At 40.3% G+C, this 26621-nt stretch overlaps 1 protein-coding gene across 1 annotated transcript in view; it reads left to right on the forward strand.

Annotated features, from left to right (window-relative positions):
- LOC111588740 (cadherin-2-like) overlaps positions 1-26338 on the forward strand; it is a 102861-nt gene extending 76523 nt beyond the window's left edge. The window contains exons 12-16 of the mRNA XM_023299280.3: positions 1612-1845; positions 3158-3391; positions 8923-9062; positions 15689-15850; positions 22066-26338. Coding sequence (XP_023155048.2) covers positions 1612-1845; positions 3158-3391; positions 8923-9062; positions 15689-15850; positions 22066-22272 — 977 coding nt within the window. The 3' untranslated portion in view covers positions 22273-26338. The remainder of the gene's footprint in view (positions 1-1611; positions 1846-3157; positions 3392-8922; positions 9063-15688; positions 15851-22065) is intronic.
- The last annotated feature ends 283 nt before the right edge of the window (positions 26339-26621 follow it).

Below are 26621 nucleotides of genomic sequence, written 5' to 3' on the forward strand. Positions count from 1 at the left end.
GGTAGCTCAACAGGTTGAGTGGGATGTTTTTTAATTCTTTTTAAAAAAAAAAGGTAATATTTACTTTGACTTAGTTATTACATTTCCTTTAAAATACTGAGTCAAGTTTAAATCTAATACATAGAAGAATGTCACATTAGCCACACAGCCTTTTTGATGGATAGAGTATGTTTGGCCTTGTCTTGCTATGGAGGCACAGATTGTTCCATCCATCATTAATTATACCTCACTTTATGTAGGATCGCATCGACAGTCTTTTGGACACAGTGCTCCCATTGATTTTTAATAGAGATGTTTTCCTGCCTATTAAATGCATGATTTCCCAAAAGTCTCCCTCTTGTTCTGATCACAACTGCTCTTTATAGCCACGGAAAAGAGGATTCTCTGTTCAAAGTGGAAAATTGTTGGAGAGGAATGTCATTCAACAGCAGCAGCTCAATCCATCCTCCCTAGCCTGCACCCTTCTATACAGAGACCCTGCTGTGCTCGAAGCTTCCTGCTAACCGACTGTCTTAGCACATTCTCTGCTGTCGTCGTGCACACAAACACACACACACACATACACACAAAAGCAGGGACGAAAGCTTTTGCAGGAGCTTACATGTGTGCAGTTTTTCAGTAGACACCGTATGTGCAGCGGTCACCTCCTCTTACTGCTGAACTCGCTGCAGTTTCTTTTGTGTCCATAAGGAGAACAGATATGATTTGCAGGTAATCGTCAGCGTTATATATCATGCGTACAGCTGCATGGATGCGAATACGCTGCTGTTATATTTAGACAGCTTCCATTATTCTTCCACAGCTACACTGGTGATTATCCCACATATGCTGCATATGTGGACATGTATACCTGCACACGTCATGTATTCTGTCCATATCAACTAGGACAATTGCATAAAGTATAAGGCTGGTTATATTGTATGTTTTTCTATTGTTGGTTTCTAGAAGATACACAGTGTTGGTTTTGATCTTTTTAAAGGAACTATTGATATTCATCAATGTGATTCTTCTGGTAGTCATCATCAGGCCCCAAGTTCAAGACCATTCAAATTTGATGGACAAAGTAGAGCCACCATCCTCCCTTAAGGATAAACCCTCATTATTTTGAATACTGCATGAGCTGTACTCCCTCTCACAGTCCAAAACATACATTTTGCCGGCATAATGCTTCATAATCCATCCTGGCCTGTTTCTTGTTATAATATTAAACCAACGAGCACAAACATTTTCAGTTTTAATGACCCCAAGACAATTTTCTTCTACTGCAGATATTATTCCAGGAATTATTATAGGGTGATATGGTGTAGCTTCTTCCTGGGTTTTATTTGTTTTTTCTTGAGGCACACTAAGAAAAGCTATTCTGTTTCCACCATATTTATCTACTTCATCATGGAAAGGGAAATAGGCAGGAGATTTTCATGGAAAATAGAGTGTACCAATTATAGCTTTAATTCACCTCATGTGACTCTTATCTTTTACTTCATCTACCACAGTATCTTCCCACTCGGTGACTGCAGCTGGAAATGAGCTTTACCTATATCTGATGCAATAAATGCATTGTGCGCTGCGTCTGTTCAATGAACAATACTAATTTTCACCATTGGTTTCCAGGAATCCCCCCTGCCAGTGGGACAGGCACCCTTCAGATGTACCTGCTGGACATAAATGATAATGCACCTCACGTGTTCCCGCCTGAGGTTGAGATGTGCGAGAGGCCAGATCCTAACGCCATCAACATCACAGCCAGTGACCCCGACCTGACCCCTAACGCTGGACCCTTCGCTTTCGAGCTGGCAAATCGTCCCTTAGATGTACGCCGCAACTGGACCCTCAATCGCATTAATGGTCAGTATGGGATTATGCTCCAGAGCTTTCCGGTTTTTCAGTAATCATGAAAATTATGAATGTTCAGCTTTCCAACAAGCTATAGGAGTGAATTCTGAAATGTCTTAAAAGTCCAACACAGGCTTCATTTGCCTCGTAACGTGCAACAACCCAAAGTGGTGTAAATCAGTTCACAGAATGGCTCTTTCAGACAAGGCAAACTTAAGGCAGTAGATTTAATTTGCAGCACTGACGCCTTGTACGTTGAAAACTGTTGCTAGTTCTTCCACCAGCCGATACAAAATTTATTTTATTTAACATTTATTTAAAGGCTCATTGAGATTAAGAATCTTCTTTACATGAGCGTCCAAGATGCTCCCAGTGGTCCTCATTATCGTTGTCCAGCCAGGTCTTAAGCAAGGCTGAGATTCTCATCCTCTGCTGCTTGTACTCCTAATTTGCTCCGCCTCACTTACCCAATCTTCCTGCCAACAAAAATCCATACTAAGTTTTATTGTGACATCTGGAAAAAAAACAAGCCCGTGGACCTGTGAATCTGTAATGGAAATAATCAACTGCAGGTGAAGATTTGGGCACCTCGACTAATCTGCGTTGACACGTTTCAGTTATGAAACAAGCATTTTGCATCTGAGAAGGTGTCACGTTTGATTTATTCCCTAGTATGCTTTCAAATTCACACAGGAGACTGTTTATTTTACCAAGTGCTTCCAGCCCTTTTCCTTGTTTCCATTAAAAACACTACACAAGAATGAGAAATTGTCCTGTTTCACCTCTTAGATTAGAGCTACATATCAAGGTAAATCCTGGCCTGCTGGACTCTGAATCAATTGCCTGGGGAACGCTTACACTTTGTGGCAGCAGCTATTTAGAAACAGACATTTTATTCTCCTTTTGACTTCAGTAGTTCATCCAGTTACTGCGAACTAAAGAGGTTCAGGCTTGAGTAAAGTTTCAGTTAAAAAAGGTAGCAAGGAAAATATGTAGAATGCTTCGCTCCATCAGCATCTATTGTGGAAATGGTTTCTGCAAAGCAAGTGTGAACAAAACAACTTGACAGCACTATCAAAAAAGGAAGGATGTTCTCATCTCGACTGTTATGCCTTGGCACAGGGCTTCCATCAAGGCTCTACTTTAGCACTTAGAAGCCTAGTGAAGTGGCAGGAACACACTACTCCGGCAAAGCAAATAACCCCCAGCTCCTCCATTAACCACCATTAGCACACTCTAGCAGTAGCCAAGCAGCTCAAAGGCTTCGACTCTCTCCAGTCTTTCCAGTTTGTCAATCAGTTTTCCCCTCCATCCTCATCCTTAGGTGAGTATGCGCAGCTTCGACTGCGGATCGGCTCCCTGGCCAGCGGCATCTACGAGGTTCCCATAATGATCACAGACTCTGGCAACCTGCCCATGTCCAACACGTCCTACCTGAGGGTCAAGGTCTGCCAGTGCGATCACCATGGAGACTGCGTGGACATGGAGCGAATCATCGCAGCTGGACTGGGAACCGGTGCCATCATCGCCATCCTCATCTGTATCATCATACTGTTAGGTGAGGATCTCTTTTTCATACACACATATATTCTAGTCATGTTTTCATTATATTGGTTGACACTGAGCTCAATCCTCACCACATCTACTACTTCCTTAACCGTAAGTTTGTTGATCCGACGGCATATCTACATGGACCTCCCCAGAAATACAATTACACATCTGTAATTAGTCCGGTTGGTAATGATACACCATGTAAACACTGCATATTGATTTACATGAAGATGATGCTCCTGTGAACCGAAATGTCTTATATAATAGGCTGTAATTGCATCTCACTTGTTCATAACACATATGACTGAACCAGTATTGTGCCATTGTAGCCATATGTTGTTTTGTGGTTTTTAGCAATTTGTCTTTTTTCCATGTTGCAGTAATTTCTACAAAAAACCTTGTGTTTGACATTTATTATCTGCACTGCCAACATGATCTGCTCCATTTCAGTCCCTATTGTTCAAGTGCACCAAGAAACTTAACATAAAGCCCGCTCCTAATCAACAGTCTGACAGTGCAGAGCAACAGAAACACACCAGTGCACAGGAATAAAAGCTCACAACACTTGCATAGACTATGGTATAGTCTCTGCATAGATTTGATGCAGGAGTTTAAATCAGGCTTAAATCTTACCTTAACCTAAACTTACCCTTACATTATACCTAACCTTAAACCATTTTAGTCTTCTACGAAACTGTAATGATCTACACTGACGGAACTTGCTTTTTGTTCCCAACAAGAGTAACACAAGCATACACACAAATAAGCTCAATGCCCTTTAGGTGAATTGAAAGAAACATGGAAACTGAATTTGTAAATGGAGGTGATCCAAACAATAGAAACACATCTCCTATCCAAAAAAACTGGTTTGATCTGAATTTAGTGAAGAAAGATGGGCAACTTCCCCAAAGCCATAAACCTTCAGGGTCCCCAAAATCCCCAGATTTCACTTAGATTAAAGAATGCATTCACTAAAATTTTAATTTAAATCACAGATCATGGAAACATTGTTAAAATAGAACCATTCGTGTTCCTCCTAAGGTGAGAAAACGATAATTCATTGAATATGTTCCTATCCTCCTCACATGTATTAGTGTTTGTGCTCACACCGTGCTGATTGCTACATAAAGTAGTGCCCAATCAAATTAATACAGATTAATTGCTGCATAGAAAGCCTCAGGCCAAATATTATTAAATCAGCTTGGTTGTGCTGATAGATTTCTGGGTGCTTATTATTGGAGTGGAGCTGCCATTTCTGAACACATCTGCAAACATCCACAGTCATGTTGTTGGCCTGTGAACTCAGAATGTCCCTCTCAAAACTAGAAACATCAAGTGTGCTGTTGCATTAAAAGGCAAACAAATGGCAGCTTTTGTTCTATTTGTAGCTGCAGCCTTCAGCTAGTATCTGCCACTGTGATTGGAGCTCGTTAGATGAAGCCCTTTTGAGCTGCTTCCTCACCATAATGTTACGGATGACAACAAAATGGACAAACAAAGTAACTCAGCCCCGACAGTGCTCAGCTGCAGCAACATGAGCTCCACAAAAGAAGTCCAGCCCAACCCTGTGCAGCATTTAATCACTGCATCCCTTTTTAAAACACAGGAGAGCAGTAAAGCTGTAACTCTGACTCTCAGTGTTTCCCATGATGGATGCTTTTTAGATCAAGCAGTTTGATTGGACAGTTGGAATAAAAGCACCTTGGCAGAGCTGAACATTTTAAAATGCTAAGACATGCTTTGTGCTCGAACTCTTGCGGGCTGCAGTGCGCTGCGGCAGAAAAATTATAAGTGCAGCAGGCGACATTTGAGAGCAGGGAAGCCTTAATGAAATCCGCTGTACTATATTTTAATAACTGCGGTCGTGTTAGAAATTGGAACGGCACCTCAAGTTATACAAGCATTCAAATCATTTTGATGGCTATTTTTGAGCACAAAAATCAGCTGCTGATGAAGTCCAACTGTGCATAGACAGGTCAAATGGAGTCAGAAGAATCAGCTACAAGCAGCGCAGCAGTGCAGTAGGAATTCTTAATTTCCTCTTCATGCCTCTTATTCAATAACTGAACCATTCCAGTCTTCAGGACTAGAGAAGAAGAAATTACCCATTACAGGGAAGCTTAAAGTCCATGTACTGCAATTTTTAAAAAAGGGGGTGGGGGTATTCTGAGTTTGTCACACCACCGAAGACTGTATTATTAATCACCCTGGCAAATTTGAATGATTGAAAAATTCACCAAGTTTATGAAATTAGGTTTGCCTGATAGACAGCCTTCATACCAGCACAAAGTAACCATATGAAGCATGCAGACGGAACCAAGTTTGTTTTAACCAAACCAGACAAATTAGATGTAAAATCACAAACATCTGTGGTAGATACATGTCACTTTTGTCACCAGACAGTTGATTTGGCTCCTTTCCCCAGTATAAGCTGATCTGTGAACCCGAGTCATCCCCAGCAGCTCTCCATCATCCCAAAATCAAACCACCTCAACTTCATCTCATCATTCTAAGGACATTCAAATAATAACACTGAGCTCTTCTGCATAGTTTGGCATTCAGGGAAGATACATTTGCACACCTAGCCATACTGTAACAGTAGCAGGTGTAGTAACTTGTGATCGAGCAGGAGAAACATTGATGCTCATGCTCTCTAGTTTTAAGTAAAGCATCAGTTGTGACAGGAGTGAGGATTAATCTGAAGGTCATGTTTACAGTGTTTTTAGGATGAACTTTTTGGGAATGCCTCCGTGTGGCAGCAAGGAAAAGTTGAAAAGTTTAATCAGATTTACAGTTTTTACAGTGAGATTGACGGGCATAATTAATTCCCTTTACTTGGCGGTGTTTGAAAATTTCTTCTTAGTTGGGCCCACATTTAGTGAAAGCTGCAGAGCCGCATGTTTGTTTAATTTCTTAAAGAGAGGAGACAGAAGAAATAATGAGCTTCTTCTGTTTGTGATTATAAAAGAAATAATAGGCTTATTACTATCAATCTACTCAGATTTAATTGAGGGGCGTAGAATGTGGCACATTGACCACATTATAGAAAGAGGCCAATTGTGGAGTTGGGCCCAAGCAGCAGTTTGTTATTTTAAACAGACTTGATTTGTTGTCTGTTGTCTTGCTGAAAGCCTGCGAGGCTGCGAGCAGCCAGACTTCCCTGATGGTTCTTACTGAGAAATGTTACTAATGGTGACAAGCCATTTTTCAGATCCACTCTCCGGGGTTTAAATTGTCCTCACTTAGAATTTCTCTCAGCATCCTGATGTGTTTTGGCCCTTGCAGGTACTGTATAGTCGTGCAGTTTTCACAAATACATGCACATCCTGAGCTCCCCTGTCTCATAAATCCCCCCAGATTAATGCGATCAGAAGGAGAGAGATTCACATCCACTTTTAAAACCCGCCAGCTGTCTCAAAATAGGAGATGCATGTTTCTGTCATTCTTTAAAATACTTACTCCCATATGCAGGGATTTCACTTGTTGTTTGGTATTAAACTGTGACTGCGTACAAGGAGATAGCAGAGGCTTTGCAGCTGTGACTCAAATCTTGCATCAGTGATAATAAACTCAGTCTCCTGGAGAACTGGCTGATGGTTGGTAATGCCTGAACGCAGAAGCATTGTAGTAAAACACAGATACAAAACTGGAGCTCAAGAAAAGGTGGTGCAATATCATTGTTAAAATTAGTAAGATTTTGATTTGTTGATGTGGCTGTGTTTCCAAATGTAGAGAAATGTCAGGATGTAGAGACATATTCTACATACAACTTATGACATCTAAGATCTGTCAGATCTCGTCAGGAGTTAACAGACTCACAACAAATGTTACATGCCATGTGTGTGCAGGTAATGTCACATGCTGCATCAATACACTAAAGCTTACAGTTTCACAGATATCTACTGTAGGCATGCATGCGGGTTGTATGTGGAGCCTAACTTAGAGATGAGAAAAGCTGTGTTTTCACTGCTATTCCACCAAGGAGCATTTGACATGTACATTGCATACACTGGTCATCCAGAACATTATAATATGGTCCCACTTATGCCTTCAAGATAGATCTGAAGTTGTCCTATGGGGTCCTGTGGGGTTCTGTAAGTCGTCGGATGGGGCCACCATGAGTTGGACTTTGTTCTATGGGTTCTGATGTTTCCACAGATGGTTGATCTGATTGGCATCTGGGGAGTTTAGACGCCAGGTCAACGCCGAGAGCTCTTTGTCGTATTCCTTGAGCCTTTCCTCAGCAGTTTGTGTCATGTGACGGACTGCATTGTCCTGCCGAGGGGTGAGCTTGGTCTGGAAAATGAGTAGGTGGATGATACATGTTAGAACCCAAGGTTTCCCAGCAGAGCATTGAATTGTAACGTGAGGATCAATGTTATTCACTTCACCTATCAGTGGTTTTAATGTTATGGTTCATCGGTGTATGTAATCACATCCCTCTACTGGGAAACTCAATGGTCCATTGCTCGAGACATAATAGTGGACAGCCCTTTGACAGTATATTCTAGAGTGGGGTACACTTTTGTCTGAATGTTCACTATCTGAGACACCCAGTAAAATTAAGTTTAGATGTCATATATGGTTAGTCCTAACTTTAGAAATCCTTGCTATGTGCAGTCTACATGTTACTCTATGAAGCTTTTAACCCTCTAAACCACACCTGGGGAATTTTCTGCTGCATGTATTTTTGTTTTCACTGTAATATAAAGTCTTGCAGCTGTATAGAAGCAACACAGCCACAGCTAGAAGTAGAGAAAATTCAAAACATGTCTTCTGTGCAGTATGAAATATTTATCATGCCTTGAATCATAAAAAATGAAAAACAAAGTTGAATTTCTTTGATGACTTATTTCACAAAACTTTAAAAAAAAAAAAAAAAAAAAAAAAGAAACAGGAGTCAACATGCACAACATTTTTCCAAGTCCCTACAGGAGTTGCCAATACTGGAAAAATGGTGACTTTATATACTGTAGATATTTTATTTTTCCATCTTTACTAGTATTTTATACTATTCTCCTATCTGCTCTGTGTAAACACCCTGCAGCTCAACCAAAGAGTAACGGAATGGTGTTTTTTTTTTTTTTGTTTTTTTTTTTTAACAGAATTTGGTGTTATTTTTTGTAAATTTTTCAAATTAAATTATAGGATAAATTGATTTAACACCAAGTTTACACACTAGTGTTGAATATCATCGCCTGAATTTCATTCAGTTTTGGATTAGATGATTTTGTTGAGATGTTTTGTAACACCATGTTTAGGTCACACAGTGTCTTTTCAACTGTAGTAACTCTGAGAACATTACAATTTTCTTTGTAACAGCCTTTTCTTTCCTCTTGTTTCCTGTTGTGTGACACTGTTGGGTCTCCAATGCAGCTTTAGACTTTTAGAATTCACAGTCCCCCTCGGAAGCCTCTCATGAACCACTGGGTGGTCCCTAAAGCCCACTATGGCAACTCACAGATGTTCAATCGAGACTTAGCTTGTCCCTTATGTTAAACACTGTCCTTATCTGCTCTTGTCACACTTGTCCTGCAGTGCTGGTGCTGCTCTTTGTGATGTGGATGAAGAGGAGGGATAAGGAGCGTCAGGCCAAGCAGCTTCTCATCGACCCAGAGGACGATGTCCGGGACAACATCCTCAAATACGATGAGGAGGGAGGCGGAGAGGAGGACCAGGTATATACACCATGAAAACACACACTATTAAAAAGCTGTAGAAGCACAATGACACATGCCAATGCTTATCAGCCCTATATATACCTACTTTCTTCACAATTCACGATAACACTTCCCTCCCCTTCTCCTCACTGCCGCACAGTCACGCTCAAACACTCAGATACAACACACATAACGTTGCTACACAGACACACACTCTGCTTCTCTGCAGTTTTCAATCATCTGTCCTCCAGCTAAGATTAAGTGTACTACAAAAGAGGACCTCAAAACAGGATTAATTGCTTTCTGTTGGAGAACAATTTCCTGTGTCTCTCCACACAACTTCCCTGCTTGTGCCAAGCACATAAGCTGCTCCGCACTTCTGTTGGGGAAATGTTTAACCCTTACACGTCCAGCCGGCTGGAGACTAATAGCATGCTTTTTGTTGTTTATTGTAGCAGCTCACTGTAAAAGGTTGAGGTTAATAAACTGCATTTTTTTTTACTATTTACTTGCTGCTTCAAAGCCAATTTTAGACAGAAGTGAACAAACAAATCTTTTACACTGACTATTCTTGTGCCTAATCTGTTTTATTAGGCTTTCAAACTAACTACAAGCATCACAGCAGTGTTACAAAGTCACATCTATGCTAGAGTTATGGGTGAGCTTCAGGGCTCCTTGGACTCAGACAGTGGACTCTGTACTAGTAAAGGCCAGTTCATGGTTTACACATCTCAGTGACTAATAAGGACTTTGAAAGCAGACAGCAGACATGGTTCTATTCATATTACAATAGGTACAAATACTAACAGGACTGCTGTGTTTCCAAATTTAAAGGTGAATTGTAAAGATGTGAATAAAGTGAATCTCTTCATATGGACTCTCCCCAAAGCATCATTTGCTTGAGCTGTTCCTATTAGTATTTATTAGTATTATGCACTAAACTCAGGACACATTAAACAATTTTTGTGTTTAATGGGTGTTCATTAGATGTTTTCATGAATGTTTTTAGGAATGTTTTTATTTTTATTTATTTATGCACTCTAAGGACATCACTTTCAGTTTTGTTGTTCTCGTACAATGACAATAAAGACATTCTGATTCTGATTAGCACAGAGAATATTCAATCAATAAAAATAATTTCACTTTTGATTTTGCAACAAACTAAACTGATTTCCACATCACCTCAAATATGGGACAGTGTCAGACCTAAATGCACCTCTTCAGTATCATGTTTAAATGTATGAAGTGTAAAGATTCAGAGCTCTAATGTGCAGCTATCGCATAAGAAATTATGTTAGCAGCTGCATTGAGTGTACGCTGAGGGGTAAAATATGTAGATTAACCTACATTATTAACAATTTTCTCCCATTTGTGTCATGCATCTACGCTTTTGTTGTCATAAATCTTTATATTAGTCTATTATAACACCATGTTCCACCGGACTAAAGTAGGCAGCATATGACTGGCCCATTTTGTGTCAAAGAAAAGTCAAATAGTACATCAGACGCCCCTTTTGAGAATGCCTTCACAGTCTGAATACCTGATTAACAATAAAAGTTAATACACACAGTCGTTATGCTTATTATCTCTGATTGGGGTTTTAGGGTTGTTCAGTCAGCTAACGCTGGTTTTGTCAGACAAACACGCTCAGTTATGACCACTACCATCATTCAGCCCAACAATTGTAATGCATTTTCCGGCACTGAAACAACATTAAGACTGTAAATGAGAGTGACCCTGACTGGACCGTGAGTCATGTTGGCAGTGTGGCTGTATGAATGGTGATGCTGGCAGGTCAGTTTGTCATTCCACTGCTTTGGCTCAAACTTAAATATCTCAGGAACTCCCGGATGAATTACCATAACATTTTGCACCAGCGTTTGTGGTGCCCATAGACTAGATTGTAACTGATTGATCCCCTAATTTTTCATCTGGAGCCAGCAGGGCGTAGCTGTTACTTATTAAATAAAATATGTTGACATACACTATAGGCATTGGTACAAAATATTTAAAACTAAGAAAAAGAAGATGGTAAATATTATACCAGCTAAACACTGACTGCATTTTAGCATGCCAATGTGCTGCAGACATGTAGTTTTACTTGATATGAGACTCAGAAAACACACATTATCACTATAATCAAAGTCTGTGTGCCTTTGTTTGAGCGTGTCGGGGTTAACATGTTGGGTTCATTCAGTCACCAGCATCAGATATCGTTTCTGACTCAGGCAACACCCACACTCTCTTTTATATGCTTTCCCTTTTTTGCTCAGGCTGTTTTTGTGCCAGACTGTAACTCCCGTTAGAGTCTTACTCAATCTGAAACTAAAAGGGACCCATAAAGGCCGAAGGTTTTGTCTTAGTTCCTCTAAGAATTGTTGATCCAAAACATGAAATGAAAGAAAAGATTTTCAGTTTGAAAGTTTGGTTGTGATGCATTTGATGAATCATATCCATAAAAGTGAAGGTCAGTCATTATTAAAGGTAACCTTTTCAACAGCGTCTTCAATATAGTACAGAAAATGAAAGCTTAACTTTGTGGCTGTGCTGTTTGGCTTCGGTTGAGTTAATAGTTTTTTCTGTGTGATTTAATATACAGGAGGAACCAACATTCATGTAATCTCTCTGCAGTATAAACAATGGACACAAAGTTAATAAAAGAAAATCAAGGTTTGCTTCTTCCTTTATTACTGCCACAGTAACACATTGTGCAGGCCTTGGATAGTGTCGGGGCGCTGTTCTGTTTGATTAGATTTTCATGTTGGATTTTTTTTTTTCTACAGGCAGCCAGAGTCTTTATTTATATGGATTTAAGCTTAGGATAAAAAGCAGACTCGGTTCTCAGCAACACACTCATTTTTTAAGCATGCTGAGCAATACACACAGACATACCCGACACACTCACACACACATTATTAGACCTTTCACAGCTGCTGCTTCCTCTCTTCTAATCCTTACCTATAACTAATGAGATAATACTTTAACCCCAAATGCCTCTTAAATGGTTCATTTTGCAGAGGAATGTAAATTTTGGTTGTCCTCCAGCAGAATCTGGCTGGTGAATATCCGCACAAGTTCATGTTTGGCAGAGCAGTAAAATACTCCTGCAGAACTTTCGCTATGATGCATTGCAAAGCACAGAAGCAGGCAAAAGCTGTCGTGAGGTCAAAACTCCCTGCACATTGTCTGATAACAGCAGTCTTTTTGTATCATGTCGTCCTGTGTAACACGAGTCTGATGTCTGATAAAGTTTGTCTCGGAGTGAATGAGTTTCAGCGCTGAGGAAGTATTCAGATCCCTGAATAAAGTAAAAGTACTAATGTAGCAATGTAAAAAAATACTCCATTATGAGTAAAAATCCTGCATGAAAAATCCTGCTTAATTAAAAGTAAGTATTAGAAGCAAAATATAGTTAAAGTATTGAATTAAAAATACTAGTTTGGCCTATCTAACTAATATTTTATTATAAAACATAATTAGAATATTAATACTGAAACATTAATGTGTCTTTCATCAATGTTCATCATGCAAACATTTTTTTTTTGCAACCAAAGTCTTTTGTAAACTCCTTTTTGTAAGAAGCTGTAAAAGTTGGAAACCATTGGTTAAATCTTTAACTAAGTGTTGTATTTTAAAAGCTTGTTACATTATTTATTGTGTAAAATCATAAGCTCTCAGATAAATGTAGTGGAATAGAAAGTGCAACATTTCCCTCTGAAAAGTAGTGGAGTGGAAGGAAAACATAAAATGGAAAAAATGCAAGCAAAGTACTTCAAAGTTGTTCTTAAATACTGGACTTCAGTATATGTGCATTCACCTGCACCACTCATATTTCAGAGGTCACTTTTTCTTGAACAAAAAATGAAGCTAAGCTGCCTGTCACTTTTACAAAAAGTCAAGTTTGAACAAATGCTCACTAGTTAGTTTGAATTCATTTGAATGAATTAAGTGTAATGTAATTAGGGCATAATGTAATGTGGACATGTGCAGTAGTCACGTCACAGAAAGAGAAGTCTGTCTAACATAATTTATCATTTGGAAGACATGAGGTTTGGCATGCAGGCTCCAAGTATGCAAAGCAAAATGACCAGGAAACAGGAGAGAAACACTGAAGAGAGAGGCAGTCAGTTGTATGGAAATATTTCAGCTTAGAAAAGGAGGATTTCACTGTAAAGAGGTACTCAGCAGTGCCTGTTTCAGACAACCCAACTAATTTGTTTGGCCATTTTAATCAATTTAAATCTCACCACAAAGCTCTGGATGAGGATCACAAAGTCAGATCTGAATGATCCAAAGAAAAAATATTGCTTCGGATGCCTTGAAGGTTCCATAATACTCTTATAATTTATTTTTTCCTCAAAGTCAAGAAGGATTTTTTTGTAAATGAACTTCTTCAAGTAATCTAGTGAAAATTCCTGTATTTTTTCAAGATATATCACTGGAAAACCAAATATCACAATGTCAGTTTTTTTCCAAAATAACATGCCACTCTAATTAAGAATACATTATTTCAATAATAAGTGTTTCAGTGATCGTATGCATGCAGGTGGCATCTGAGACTCTGAATAGAGTCCTTGAAGAAATGAAATGTCCTTTCTGAGAGGACACATCATATTGTCAGGTCCCTGTAAGTATAGAAATACAAACCTGAGCACACAGCATTTCCCTCCTTCTTGCCACTTTATTGCTGGGCTCTCAGCTGCTCTTCTCTGAAAAGTAGTCTGTTGGTCGGTCATTGTTGTGAACAAAGCCCAAGGTCAGGCCACAGCTTGCTGTTATTGTCCTGAAAAGGCTGCTTTAGTCGATTTCCCTGGAGACCAGAAAGCACGAAATGGTTTCTGGATGGTTGCTACAGTGACTCAGACGCTGGCATTCAACACGAGCAGATCAGAGGCCGTGACACACACTTCCCCTCTGCCCACTGATTGTGCTCATGTTGTGAAAGCGAAGGTGAAAGACGGACTGTGTTTCTCTAAGTGGATGCTAATTAGATAGCATTAGAGTCTCGTTCTGTTCTCCCCGAGGACAGATGATGTAGGAGAATTGGTAGACATTACATCAGAGGAGCTCAGTGCGCTTGTTTAGTCAGTGAACCTCTCACGCCAGCTGTTAAATACAGCTGGAACAGAAAGGTGACGGTAGGTTGGTTTGCTGCCAATGTATGTAACACGGTTGCTTTCATGAGTCAGTCAAGTTCATGATGAGTTTCGGCATTCTTTCTGTATTGTTTTGCCAGAGGGACACAGTGCACTTAGCATTAATGTGGGATTAGAGGGAATATAATGTTACAGAAGGTACAGCTGTTGGCCAATCAGCTTATTTTTCTCATTTAGCTTCAAGTGTGGGTTTACAGAAGCTCAAATATTCCAAGGACAGATAATGTCTCTTTTAGGTGTTTGAAGTTGAATTCATTTTTTCAGGACAACCTGGAGGTCACCGTGCATAATAATGGGAAATTTTATGTTCTACATGAAGCACAGTGATGTGCAGGTTGAGATTATTGAAGTTGCGCTCGTGGATTGCAGCCTTGACATCATTTTACTGGTCAAAGCTTGTAACAAACCTTTAGTCAATTCACATAATACATCCATCTGTCAGTTAACTGTACCTAACCCTGGACAGATCGCTAATCCATCACGCACCTGCTTCTAATGCAGAATCATCAGTTAACTCCCATGTATGTCTTTATACTGTGGGAGGAAGCACACAGAGATCTTACAGTCACAGGGAGAAGTCCCAGCCAGCCAGCAGATTTGAGGTGACAGTGCTAACCACTTAACCACCGTGCCGCCCACATAATAAACTGGATTCTTATCATACTCTTGTTTAATATCATTATGTATTTTAAAGTCTGCACAGCCACAATTTCACCATTCCACGCCGTCCATTGCAGCAGCATCTTTTGTAATTATGCAGTGCACACGGTGCTTTCAGCAGTGGATTTTCACAAATACCGCACTCATGTAGGGAGAGGAAAAGCCGTGTTACTGGAAAGGACTACTTCCTCAGCACACGCCCACATGAAACTGTATCCCCAAATGTTTTTGCCGCGACAAAATGCGCTTTCATTTCTACATTATCATGCTCCTGGGGTTCCTGGATGGGCACGACTGCCATTAGAGAATTTTGGCTGCGGAAAGTAAACTCACGGCAAATCAAGTTCAAAGGGTTTAATGTTTTGTTTTCTGATACAGTTTAAATGATGCATTGCTTTGGTCAACCAGCTTTACAGAAAATGGCTTAATGTATATTACAGTGTATAATATATTGTACGGAATAAGATCAAACACTGTTCCTTTATGTCATATACATATATTACTTTACATTGCAGTGAAAAATGTGCCCACAGTGACTTAAAAAAGTGATGGGGAGCAGAAAATGTCCAGAAACTGCCTGTGGTTCAGAGGGTTAAGAAAACTGATGTATGAAAATCCTGGTGGTTTAACAACTGTTGTGGATTTGGAGTCAAAGGAACTTCCTGAGGAGCCTCACTAAGGATCCAGAATACGCTGCCTGTAAAGCCTCTGGAGTTTCTAAACCTCCTTCAGGCAAAAAAGTGATTCGTGATATTGGGCTGTACAAATGACTTGCCTTGACTTACTGTAATGCAACATGTGAATGTCTGGCTTTGTGTGGCTGTTTAGGACTACGATCTGAGCCAGCTGCAGCAGCCTGATGCCCTGGAGCCAGAGTGCGTCAAAGTGGGGATCAGACGTCTGGATGAGAGGCCCCTCCATCATGACCACCAGTACCCCCTCCGCTCAGCCGCCCCCCACCCAGGAGACATAGGAGACTTCATCCACGAGGTACGATGGCAGCGAGCAGAGTCTGCATCTGTGGGCAGATCCATCAGGGAGCCACAAACCTCGGTGGCAAAATCTCTGTGTAAAATGTCAATGTCGTTGTCAAAGCCGCCAGTGTGAGTTCAGCAGAGGAGGATGTCCCCTCTTCACTAAACTCACTTCAATCTGTTTGCCCAGATTAAATTTTGGTGCCGTGCACATGCACTTCTCAGCACACAGGAAGTGATAAATCACAACTTCAGTGAAATACAAACTGTCTGACAGCAGTAAGTGAACACTGTCCACAAAAAGCTGGATTTGCCAACGTTAGTTCTTTTGCTTCTCTCATCTCTTTGCTCTGCTTCTTTGGTGTAAAGCATCAAAGACTGGCCAGGATTTGTGCAGTTTACCTCATCACCTTACAGGATTTAGGATATTGAAGTTCAAACTGTTTTTTTTTCTTTTTAAACCGTTGCTCTGTGTAGCTATCCAGAGCTGCTACAGGAACACACTTAGTGTAGCATTCACAGACTTTCATTACTGCTACTTATAGAATGCTTCATCTATTGAAACAGGGAGGCACACAGAGACATCATAATACTAAATGGTTTATATTTAATTTTGGGGTTGATAAGGTTCATACTGCGCAACGCCTGCAACATTCATGTTTCAGTTTTTGTTGCATGTTTTCCTCACAGGCAGAACTGTGAAAAAATCGATTTATGATTATGTGATACTGTGTGGTTCATTTGTGTAAGACACAGAGAAAGAGAGCAATTCTGCAGCCAAACCCAGAGACAGTCTGGGAAACACAGAGTCCAATGTCTGTGTAATTCTTAATTAGCTTTGCTAATGGTTGGGATTAGCTGGCCTCAGACATGGCCACAGCCTGGCTACCTAACCAGAGGTAAATCCACAATGTTTCGTTAATCCCACAGACTGGCTGCAGGCCTTGCACATCTCCTTAAAGGAACAGTTTAGGGTTTTGGGAACTCTTTCACTGTGGTCTGTTATTGTACTATTTATAGAAAAGAATTCAGTAAATTTCCGATTCTTGTCAGTGCACATAATACTGTGTCCAAATACATTTTGTGTTTTTTTTTTGTATCAACATGAAATGATATAAAGTGGTTGTCCACAGACCTGAATCAAATGTTGTGAAAACTAAGAGATGAATTAAGAGATTTTTTTAAGGCCTCTTGCTGGCTGAGAGTATTTATACATCCAGGAGACACATCGACAGCATTAGTATGTGCAGCATCAAGTCTGAGACTGTGTCTGCCTGCTGTTTTCTGCAGAGAAGGTTGTGTAAGGTGGATGTATCCAAGCTTTTTCATTGAAAACATCTGCCCTGATTCTGCTGGGAATGAGGCTCATGAGAGGAAAGACTGAATCCCAAAAAATTAGCTAAAGACATTATGACCCTCAGTAAGGTAAAGCTTCACTGTGCAGGATTATAACATGCAAGAGTCCAGATTGTACAAAATAGTTTTTACATTCTTCTACTGAAAGTTTCTCTGAGCTTAGCTACAATCTGATTATAAGGTTTAAATTTGCAGCATCACAACTAATCTAGAGCAGATCCAGGGGCAGCTGACAACTTACAGCAATATGTTGGGTAAAGGTGTCGCCTGTTATTCTCAAATGTTGACATTGCTGCACCTTTACAAGGTTTCCAAGCCTTCTAAGACACTGTAGCTAACATTTGCATCCTGCATTATGATGCTGCCACCACCCTGCTTCGTTGTGACTGACTGACAGTGGGCGTTCAGCAAAAAGGAGACATCATGTATCCAGTATGAAACCTTTCAAAATTATTTGCACATTCACAGATTCAGATTTTTTTGAATGAGGGAGACATATTGTAGCTGTCCTTTTAAAAATATATGACCAGGTAATTGGACTTCTTATTTAAAATCAATATGAGATATGAATTATTATTCAGAGAAGAGTGTTTTTAAACTGTGATTTAAATAAGCAACATACCTGGAGGGGATCTTTAATGTGAAGATGCGGAGTCCTGCAGCTTTAGCAAAAACATTGAGTGTTTATTTTCCAACACAGCTTCTGTTTTCTTTAACTGTTTTATTTCAAATATTTAGTTAATGTTAGGTTAACTATTACTTGCTGAGGCCAAAATGCTCTAAACAAACAGCAGTGTGCCGTACTTTATAGACCCAAAAACCGCCTCAATCTCCTGTGGCACTATGGCAACATGCTGTTAATGTCTTTTAATGGGTCGCATTTTGGCATTTTAACAAAATAATGTGGCAGTCCTTGTTTTCTTACAAGGGTTGAGTCCAATAGTTTATTCAGTCTGTTCAAATCTGATATTTACTTCCAGTTGTCATATGTTGAAATGCCATTATTTGAACTGATGGTGTAAAGTGATGTATGCAAGCAAACATCTGAACTTCCCTTGAATGATTACCATGTCCAAAAAAAAAATCAATTCAATGATATTACTGCAATATCTATAGAAATTTGATGCAAAAAATAATACTACTATCAGTGAATTTCAACTGTTAAGTGTGCACTGATATACCCCCAGCAAGCTGTTGTCAAGAGGTGAAGTGAGAGTCTGTTACCATAACTGTACTTTATGTTGTTTCTGTGTTGGAGTTACACTTAGATGGGTTATTTGGTATCAATGTGTGTGTATTATTGACATGATATCAGTGTGTAGTTCTTTAAATAATCACAGTTATTGTCAATAATAGAGACAATCCCGGTCTGAACAATGAATAGTCCATAGAGCAGTGGTCAAGAAGGATCATTAAGGATGTTTCAGATGAACTAGACATGTAGTAGGACCACAGCTGAAGGAGTCGGAGGCAAAGTGAAAACCCTGCAATCATTGCTTCTACCAGCAACCTCCCACTGCCTCCCTGATCTCCTCTCAACAGCTCCCTTGTTTGTCTTTGTAGTTTCGATGGCGTGAATGGAGGGAATTGTGGAACTCAAAGGAGTCTCTTCAAAGGAGCAGTTGTGGTTGTGTCTTCTCACCTGCATACACCTGGTAAACTGCTGTGTGCAACGGATGTGAGGTTGTTCTAAAAGTTCAAATGATCTACACTGACTGGACGATGGATTATAATTTGAAAAAGCTAAGTAATGCCCCAATACATGGCTTTATCCTCAGTGAGAAGGTGGACTTTTTACCACTGGATATGAATATATGTGATTGGTTTCAAGCAGTGCTGTCAGTGTTTGTTTGCTCTGCCTTTAACAGCACTATACTCCCTCAGATGGATTAAAGTGACTCTCCCAGTTAATCAGATAGGCCTCTTGTAGAGCCCTTTACCACAGCTGACATCATCTCAGGTGTAAAGAGTCATCACTGTTGATGCACATCGTTGTCTGCGCACTAGTTGCTTCCATATTGTTTGTGTGCACGGCTGTGCGTGCACGTCTCTTTGGTTAGGCTGCATGAAGACACCTGCCAAGCACAGCGATGAATAATGAGCGGGAGCTGTCAGACATGGCGAGCTGATTTAGACAGCTTAATCCGGCAGACATGACAAGCCGATGCTTCTCATCCTGCCTCTCACTCTCTGCGTTAATTCTCTCCTCCCATTGAGTTTCACAGTGACGGGAGTGTCTTCAGTCAGACGACAGACGGGGCCCACAAAACATTTCCAAAGCTTATCAGATTTACCTCTTTTATTGCAGACATTCTGAGTGACAGTGTGAGGCAAAAAAATAAAATAAAATCTGGACTCTCAGCTGAGCAGTTTTGTTTAGATGTAAATATTAGATTTTTCTTTCATTCTCTTTTTTGACAAATGGTGTATCTTCCTAAAACACATGTGTATGTGAGATGGGGGGTGGTGGTTTTAAGTTCAGTCCAAACTGGGTAATCTGCTGAATCTCCTCCTAGAGATAGAAGCAGCATCTGCCCGGTCTGACCCAAATCCTCCTCTCTTCTACACTCCTCTATAATCCCTCCTTCCCTCCGTCTCCCTTAGTTTGCCCTACTGTCAATTTCAACACACACTTACCCTAACCATAAGCACTACTTGCCAAACCCTAGTTTATATCATGGGAACTTGCTTTTTGTCCCCAAAAAGGGAGGCGGGCCCCTACAATGTGACTGTGTAAACAGATTTATGTCCTCACAGCATGTGGAAGTACGCCTTTTTTTCTGCTTTACACTCCCTCTCTCCCCTACTCTGCTCTCTCCATGTACCTGTTCTCTGGGGGCCGAAGTAAAAGCGGGACTGAAGGTTGACATTTTGAATCCCTGTTGTTTGGGAAAGTGAGCTGTGCTCTTTCAGGTGGTCTTCGTAGGTCAACAGGGGTCATCAGGCGGGTTTCTGTGGTTTTACATTGCTGTGCTTTGGTATGAAAGCATGGACATAGGCTTCCATAATACCCTTAAGCTTACTATACAGTTACTATAGAAATGTAGGATTACTATAATCCTCTATTCGATACTGTCAGAGTCTTGTAGCTCACTCAACCATTCGGCTTTTCTCAGTCACAGAGGTACTGTGCAGTGTGGGTTGTTGCATGTGGAAAATCTCTGCTGTTGCTGCTGCAGCAAACATGGAGGTGTCCATTTTTAATGAAGTGAAAGTTGACAGTTCTGCTTTGCAGAGATTTCATACAATCTTCTCTGGTTTAGAAGTGGTGAGTGCGGAATTCCAAGGATTAACCTGTGACATGAGTCCGCTATGAATGTGCATGTTCTGTATCCCACATCAAACAGGCTTTTTATGCCAATGGTATATCAGTGAAATCACTTCCCTGCCTCAGCAACCACTGATTAAGTGCTATTCAACAACAGTGATGTGTATTTACCAACAGTAACCCACAGAATATAAAAATGTGATGCAGGCTCTTAGTAAAAATGAAGCTGGTTAAAATCAGGAGTCAAACTTCCAGAGTGAAACCAGTGACCTAAAGGTGCAGTTCCATGACCGGCCACTTGAGGATGGCCTCAAAGGTGAGCCACTGCCAATTGACCCCTATGTTAAAAAGTCCAACTTAGCAACAGAAATAAACATGTTTACAGCCTAGTTTGAGAAACAGTTTTGGTCTCTTTAGTTAATTTTGCTATTCAAGTTGCATCAGAGGTGGATTTTTATATAACTTACCCATTGAAATTATTTTAAGGCCTAAAATTAACCATAATACAGGGTGTGGCAGCTTTGATAGATGAGTGTGTGCTGTCACAGGACAGTCCAGGTACTGCCAGGAGAGCAACGACACTGAGTTTCAAAGCTGCTGTTCGGGAAACCTATCGGTAATGTCACAGAGGGTTTATTCCATCTTTATGCAGAGGTGCACAGCTTTTTGTTAAAGTGAGGGAGCATACCTATGATGAATGCTTGTGAGTGCATAACCACTGTTCCCAATGTGCCACATTTACCAAAGGTAGTCGACTGCAGGTGGCCATATGATCAAATGTTAGAGTGAGCTTGTGAATTGTTTCATCGTGTTAAGTATATCAGCCACACATCTGGCAAAAAAGTATTAAACAAATCAATCATGTTGGTTGTTGTTGAAAGCAATATCAGTGAATAAACACAAATACCTTGTGTGATTGATTCTACTTACTTCTGCAGAGCAAATTAATCCATATTTAAGCATCCATTTTTAAGAAAAGTTGCAGTGCAGAAGAGGTCAAGTCTAATAAGCAGGAGCTATAGAAACACATCAAAGCAAGTTTTCACCTCCTGGAGGCATTGTGGCTGTACTCAGATTAACAAGCTGGTTTGTAATGTTTCTTTGCAAATACATCTGAAAAAAACACCATCAGAGGAGTGAACGGTGACTGAAAGATATTCTGCTGCCTTTTCATCTTTACTAGTTAACGTTACCTGGATAGACAAAGTCATTTAATTCAGCGTGCTGCTGAAAAGCTGCTTTAAGGCATTTTTTCAGGTTGAATGTTGTCTTGCATGTTAGTCAATGCATGAGTAAATCAGTCAAAACACCTTAAATGTCAATACAACTTTGTTTTTATTGATTCTCTTGCTTGACTTACGCTTTCATGATGGCTGTGTCTTAAAGTGCTAAAAAAAAAAAAGGAGGGTCGTTTTCTCATCTTCTCCTTGCTTACTGGGTCCATTTGGAGGAGACAGGAAGGTTAATGAAAGGACCTTGGTCGAAATTCGATGTCTCTGGCAGTCTGTGGTAGTTTCATTTTCTCCGTGGTGCTAGAAAGAATCCTTTTCTCATGTTATTTACCATTGCATTGCTCACCTTCCTGTCTCCTCCGTCTTCCTCTTCAGGGCCTGAAGGCAGCAGACAACGACCCCACCGCTCCGCCCTATGACTCCCTGCTGGTGTTCGATTATGAGGGCAGTGGCTCCACCGCCGGCTCCCTCAGCTCCCTGCACTCCTCCTCCAGCTGCGGAGACCAGGATTACGACTACCTCGGCGACTGGGGGCCACGCTTCCGCAAGCTGGCCGACCTGTACGGCGGAGAGGACGATTAGCACCCTTCGGCCCCCAGTAACGACAGCCACTCTCCCCACCCGTTGCTTTGAAGCTCAAATGATGGGTGGGGTAAGGAAGATGAAATGGGATAAACGTGGGGTTCTAGATCAGCACTTGTGTATTTCCACGGGACAGCTTGTAAAGAAACTCGCTGCCTCTTAAGGGACAGTTGATGACACTTGGGACCATGCTGACTCCTGGCCTAGAAAGGCCGGGCACTGGCTAGCATTCAGGCTAATGGACATCATCTGAGCGTTAGCCCCGTGCTAACAACCATGAGCAGCCAGAACAATGCGCTCAGAGGGTATATTGTCTCTGTGATGGTTGAGAGCTATGACAGCCATGCTACAGACGCTCATTTACACTTGAATCTTTACAGTACAGCAGCACTGGGGTCAAATGTGCCTTTTTGTACATTCTTTTGATTGTGTTCAGTCTCAATTCTGTATGTTGCTTTAAAGCTCCTAGTGTTTTGCAACTGCAATTTGGAGGAGCACTTTGCCATAATGAGCGCATGTGTGTACGTGTGTTTGGGTTCCACCTCATTACTTGTATGTGTGTATGTGAGAGTACGTGTGAATCATTTCCACAGAGACACACTGGATGGATACTCTAAAGGGCAAAGCCTACTATGAGATGCCTTGGATGATCCTACCAGCAAAAACCATGGCTTTTCTGTGCAGCTCTGGGTCAACAGAATTCAAAATCAAAATTTCAGTTTGATGAGAAGTTTTGTCTTTTTGCAAATCACAAAGCTGCTGTTCTGACTAGAAGCTTCATCACAAAATAGTGTGACTATGTGTTACCAAAGCTGACCAAGATCAAAAGTTTTTGTTTCCTCTCAGCTCTGTCACACTGATTTTCCTCTGCAAACCCTGATAATTCAACATCACATCGGGTCAAAACTGTGGGTAAATTGCTATAAAGAATAGCTGCCTCCTCTGGTTTTCAACACTCTCAGACAGTCGAGGACATTCAGCGCCAAAATTAATTTAACTGTTTTTGAATTTTGGAGATTTTTACAAGCAGGAAATGTTATTTGCGGGTGCAGTTTAAATGTTTGGTATCTGTCCTTGCTGCACTTTTCTAAAAGGGAATTTAAAATGGGATACGGTTTTAGGCAAAAGCACTGTAGCAAAGTGGTGAAAAACATGTTGATAAAATGCAATTTCCGTTTATGTGTTTGCACAGATGAAAGAAAACAGAAACAAAAACTGGGACAAAGAATCAGGCCAAAAACAAGTGAATCTAAAAACATTTGAAGCAATTTCTAGTGGCAGAGCAACAGCGAGATGAAATGACAAATAGATGAAAATCTCCATCATAAAGACAATGAAGTGAGCAATGAAATATTAAAAGGATATGACAGAGAGGGAGTTTATGGCTGGTGTAGTTTCAGCAGACAAGTTCTGGTTGAAGTTTTTATTTATAGATGAATATTAAAGTTTGATAAAGAGTTTGTGAACGGAATATAGAGTGAGCGAGGGGTGACTAATATGCAGGTCTGCTGCTTAAAATGACCACAGCAGCACCTTTTCCCCTGTAATGTCTGGATCTGCAGCAGAACGTTGCAAAGGTGGATGAGCAGAATGTGAAAAGCTGTTGTGCTATCTCTACTTCTGCACTCTATCAGTTCGAGGTGACAAATGTTAATGTGAGGAACAAAGTTAATGTAACGAATGGGCTTATTGCAGTGGAACAGCTGCATTTTCTGCAAGACTTCTGTAATATTTTATGATTTACAGTTACTGGAACCAATGTATTTTGGCATGGTGGAAGAAAAATCCATTAAACAGTCTGGTCCAGGTGTTTCAAGAACTTTTTTAAAGTAAACCTAATGATAATGACTTTTTAAAAAATATCTAGATGTGGAAAACATGTCTAATGTCACAAAACAGCTAAATCTAAAATTATTTATGTTAGCATGTTATAGCAAAATGGGAATTCTGGGCAGTAAAAAATATTTCAACATTGATATTTTGGCCACTATTCTTTGTGTATATACATATTTATATATATATGGAACGTTAGAAATGATTTGAAAAAGAAGAATGATTTGGTCATTGTTTATTATCTTTCCTTTCAATGTATTCCACAGACTGATTCGCTTGACTCCTCACCACTGTCTGCTCAGCTGTAACACGTTCTCTGCTTCATGTGCTGCAGACTGTGTTGAAAGTACTGGAAGCGATGGAATCGGAGTCACTCTGCTTTTCAAACTGTGTGATGACACCATTTCTGAATTACCCCAAGCACCCTTTTCCTGCATTATGTTCTGTTTATACCAGTTTATCTGTGATAGGTCAATATCGAGGTCCACGTCGCTATAGCAACACACAAACCCCATGAGCTTTGAAGGACTACAAGGGAAAACATTACAGAGCAGCTGCATCACATTCTGTCTGACAATAAATGCAAACGGAAAGTTTGTGTTGAACCGTGATGGAGTCAGTACGCCTGAGGAACAGACCGACTTGTGCATCGCATACACCAACAAACGAGGCCACCAGGTTGTTGTTTTGTGTTGCATATTCACCAGAGGCTACAACTTTAACAATGGCATAAACAGTAACAAACACTGTATCAATAGCACTTGACAATTCATTATTATCACTGTTTTTAATCTAAATCAGACACATACTGCTGGGAACACTTAGCCAGAATACAATTAGTCTTGCCCTTTGTTAAAGTTGAACAACGTTAATACAACTCCCTCGTGTGCAGCTTGTTAAAATGTGTGCAGGTCCGTCTTCGCTGTGTTCGTCCGACACACACTCTGCCGTCAGGCTTCTGAGACAGACACGATGATTTTCTCTGACAGTTAGTGTGCACCAGTCTTTTTGAGCTCCTCACGAGGCCGTTCTGTGACAGTGGTCAGGAAATTTGTCTGCATAGAGGAATTTTTGGTGCTCCTGAAATAGATCTCAGCCAGCAGTGAAGGAGAATCACTAACCGTAGTGAAAGAATTTAGCCAGTTTTATTAGCTTAATTTTCTAAAGCATCATAGACAATTTGGTTTATCAAACGGTCAAAAAATAACAGGAAAATGCATTGATTTCTTTGCGATAAGGTAACACAAACTCACTGCTTTTACAGCACATGGATCTGTCATGCTTACAGCTGTAAGTGTATTCACTCTCCAGAGGTCCATTCTGAGTGGTATTTGTTAGCTGACTGATGAACCTGTCCCTGGTTGTTTTCTTTCTCGTGGCTGCACAAGAGGAGCAGTCTAACCCTGTACTTTTAGGAAAAACTAAACAGTTATCTGAATATTTTGGGCATGAAGGAACCTGCCAAGCAACATGAAGGCAACATGAACCCATACTGCACTAAGTCTGCTGATGCATTCTCTATTCAATAACTACATGTGCGGCTGTGAAATGTCTTAGTTCCCAAATACGGGTTCTTATTTCATACTTTTCAGACCTTATGACCAAATACAATATTATCAAAGCAAGTGTTGTAATTGCTACAAACTCATGATTTGGAGTTCCCTACACCTTTAAAATCCAGTTTACCTTTCCCTTCATGCCACAAAGGGGATGAACTCTTGACTTTAAAAATCTAAATACCATTCTCAGAACCAGCGAAATCATGGCGAGGCTGCATTGTGACAGACGCTGGTCAGACCCAGAGCTGTACAAAAGAGCTGCATATTTTTGCCAGTTTGGTTTTCCAAAGCTTGTGAGAAGACGTGTACAGTAATGCTAGACTTTAGATAGATACCTTATGTTTTTTGTTTTGCTTTTATCACAATGTAACTTATGCAGCTGATTGCTAATAAAGGGAGTCATCAGTCCTTGTTTTGTAGCAAAGATACTTCTTGATACTCTGCTGTGGTGGATTAAATAGAAAAAAGGCAATGTTTCTTCTGTCTGCTGATGATTTGCCTTAGTGTTCTCTGGTACTCTCTCCAACTGGCTACTCACTGTAAACTGAAATATGTACAGATTGTATTTTTCTCTTGTTGTTCTTTTGGCTGTGGTCTCTGAAAATGAAATGCTAATATCTTGAATCCTTGTATATGTGTAATTTGGATTACAAATTAAAACGTTTTTGCATGTTTTTATCTTTTTATTATGGGAAAACAGTATTTTTTGGATCTTTTTGCAAATAACTTCAACATCAAACCAAGACATGCACCAACACACAAGCATGAGATTCCGCTTCAAATGCGGTTAAAGCCCACAAGGGTGACTGAAAGGTCAACGGGATCAATGAAGTTTTAAAGCAGAATTAATTTCTTCAGTCGCTTGTGTAAACAAGCAAGCGGTTGCACATTCCCACATCCAGTAAATATCATTTCTTTGAAGTGGTGTTTGTGCCCACCTGGTTTGGTTTTTGTTAC

Source organism: Amphiprion ocellaris, chromosome 2, assembly GCF_022539595.1.
Source record: "Amphiprion ocellaris isolate individual 3 ecotype Okinawa chromosome 2, ASM2253959v1, whole genome shotgun sequence".
Taxonomy (NCBI): Eukaryota; Metazoa; Chordata; class Actinopteri; family Pomacentridae; genus Amphiprion; species Amphiprion ocellaris.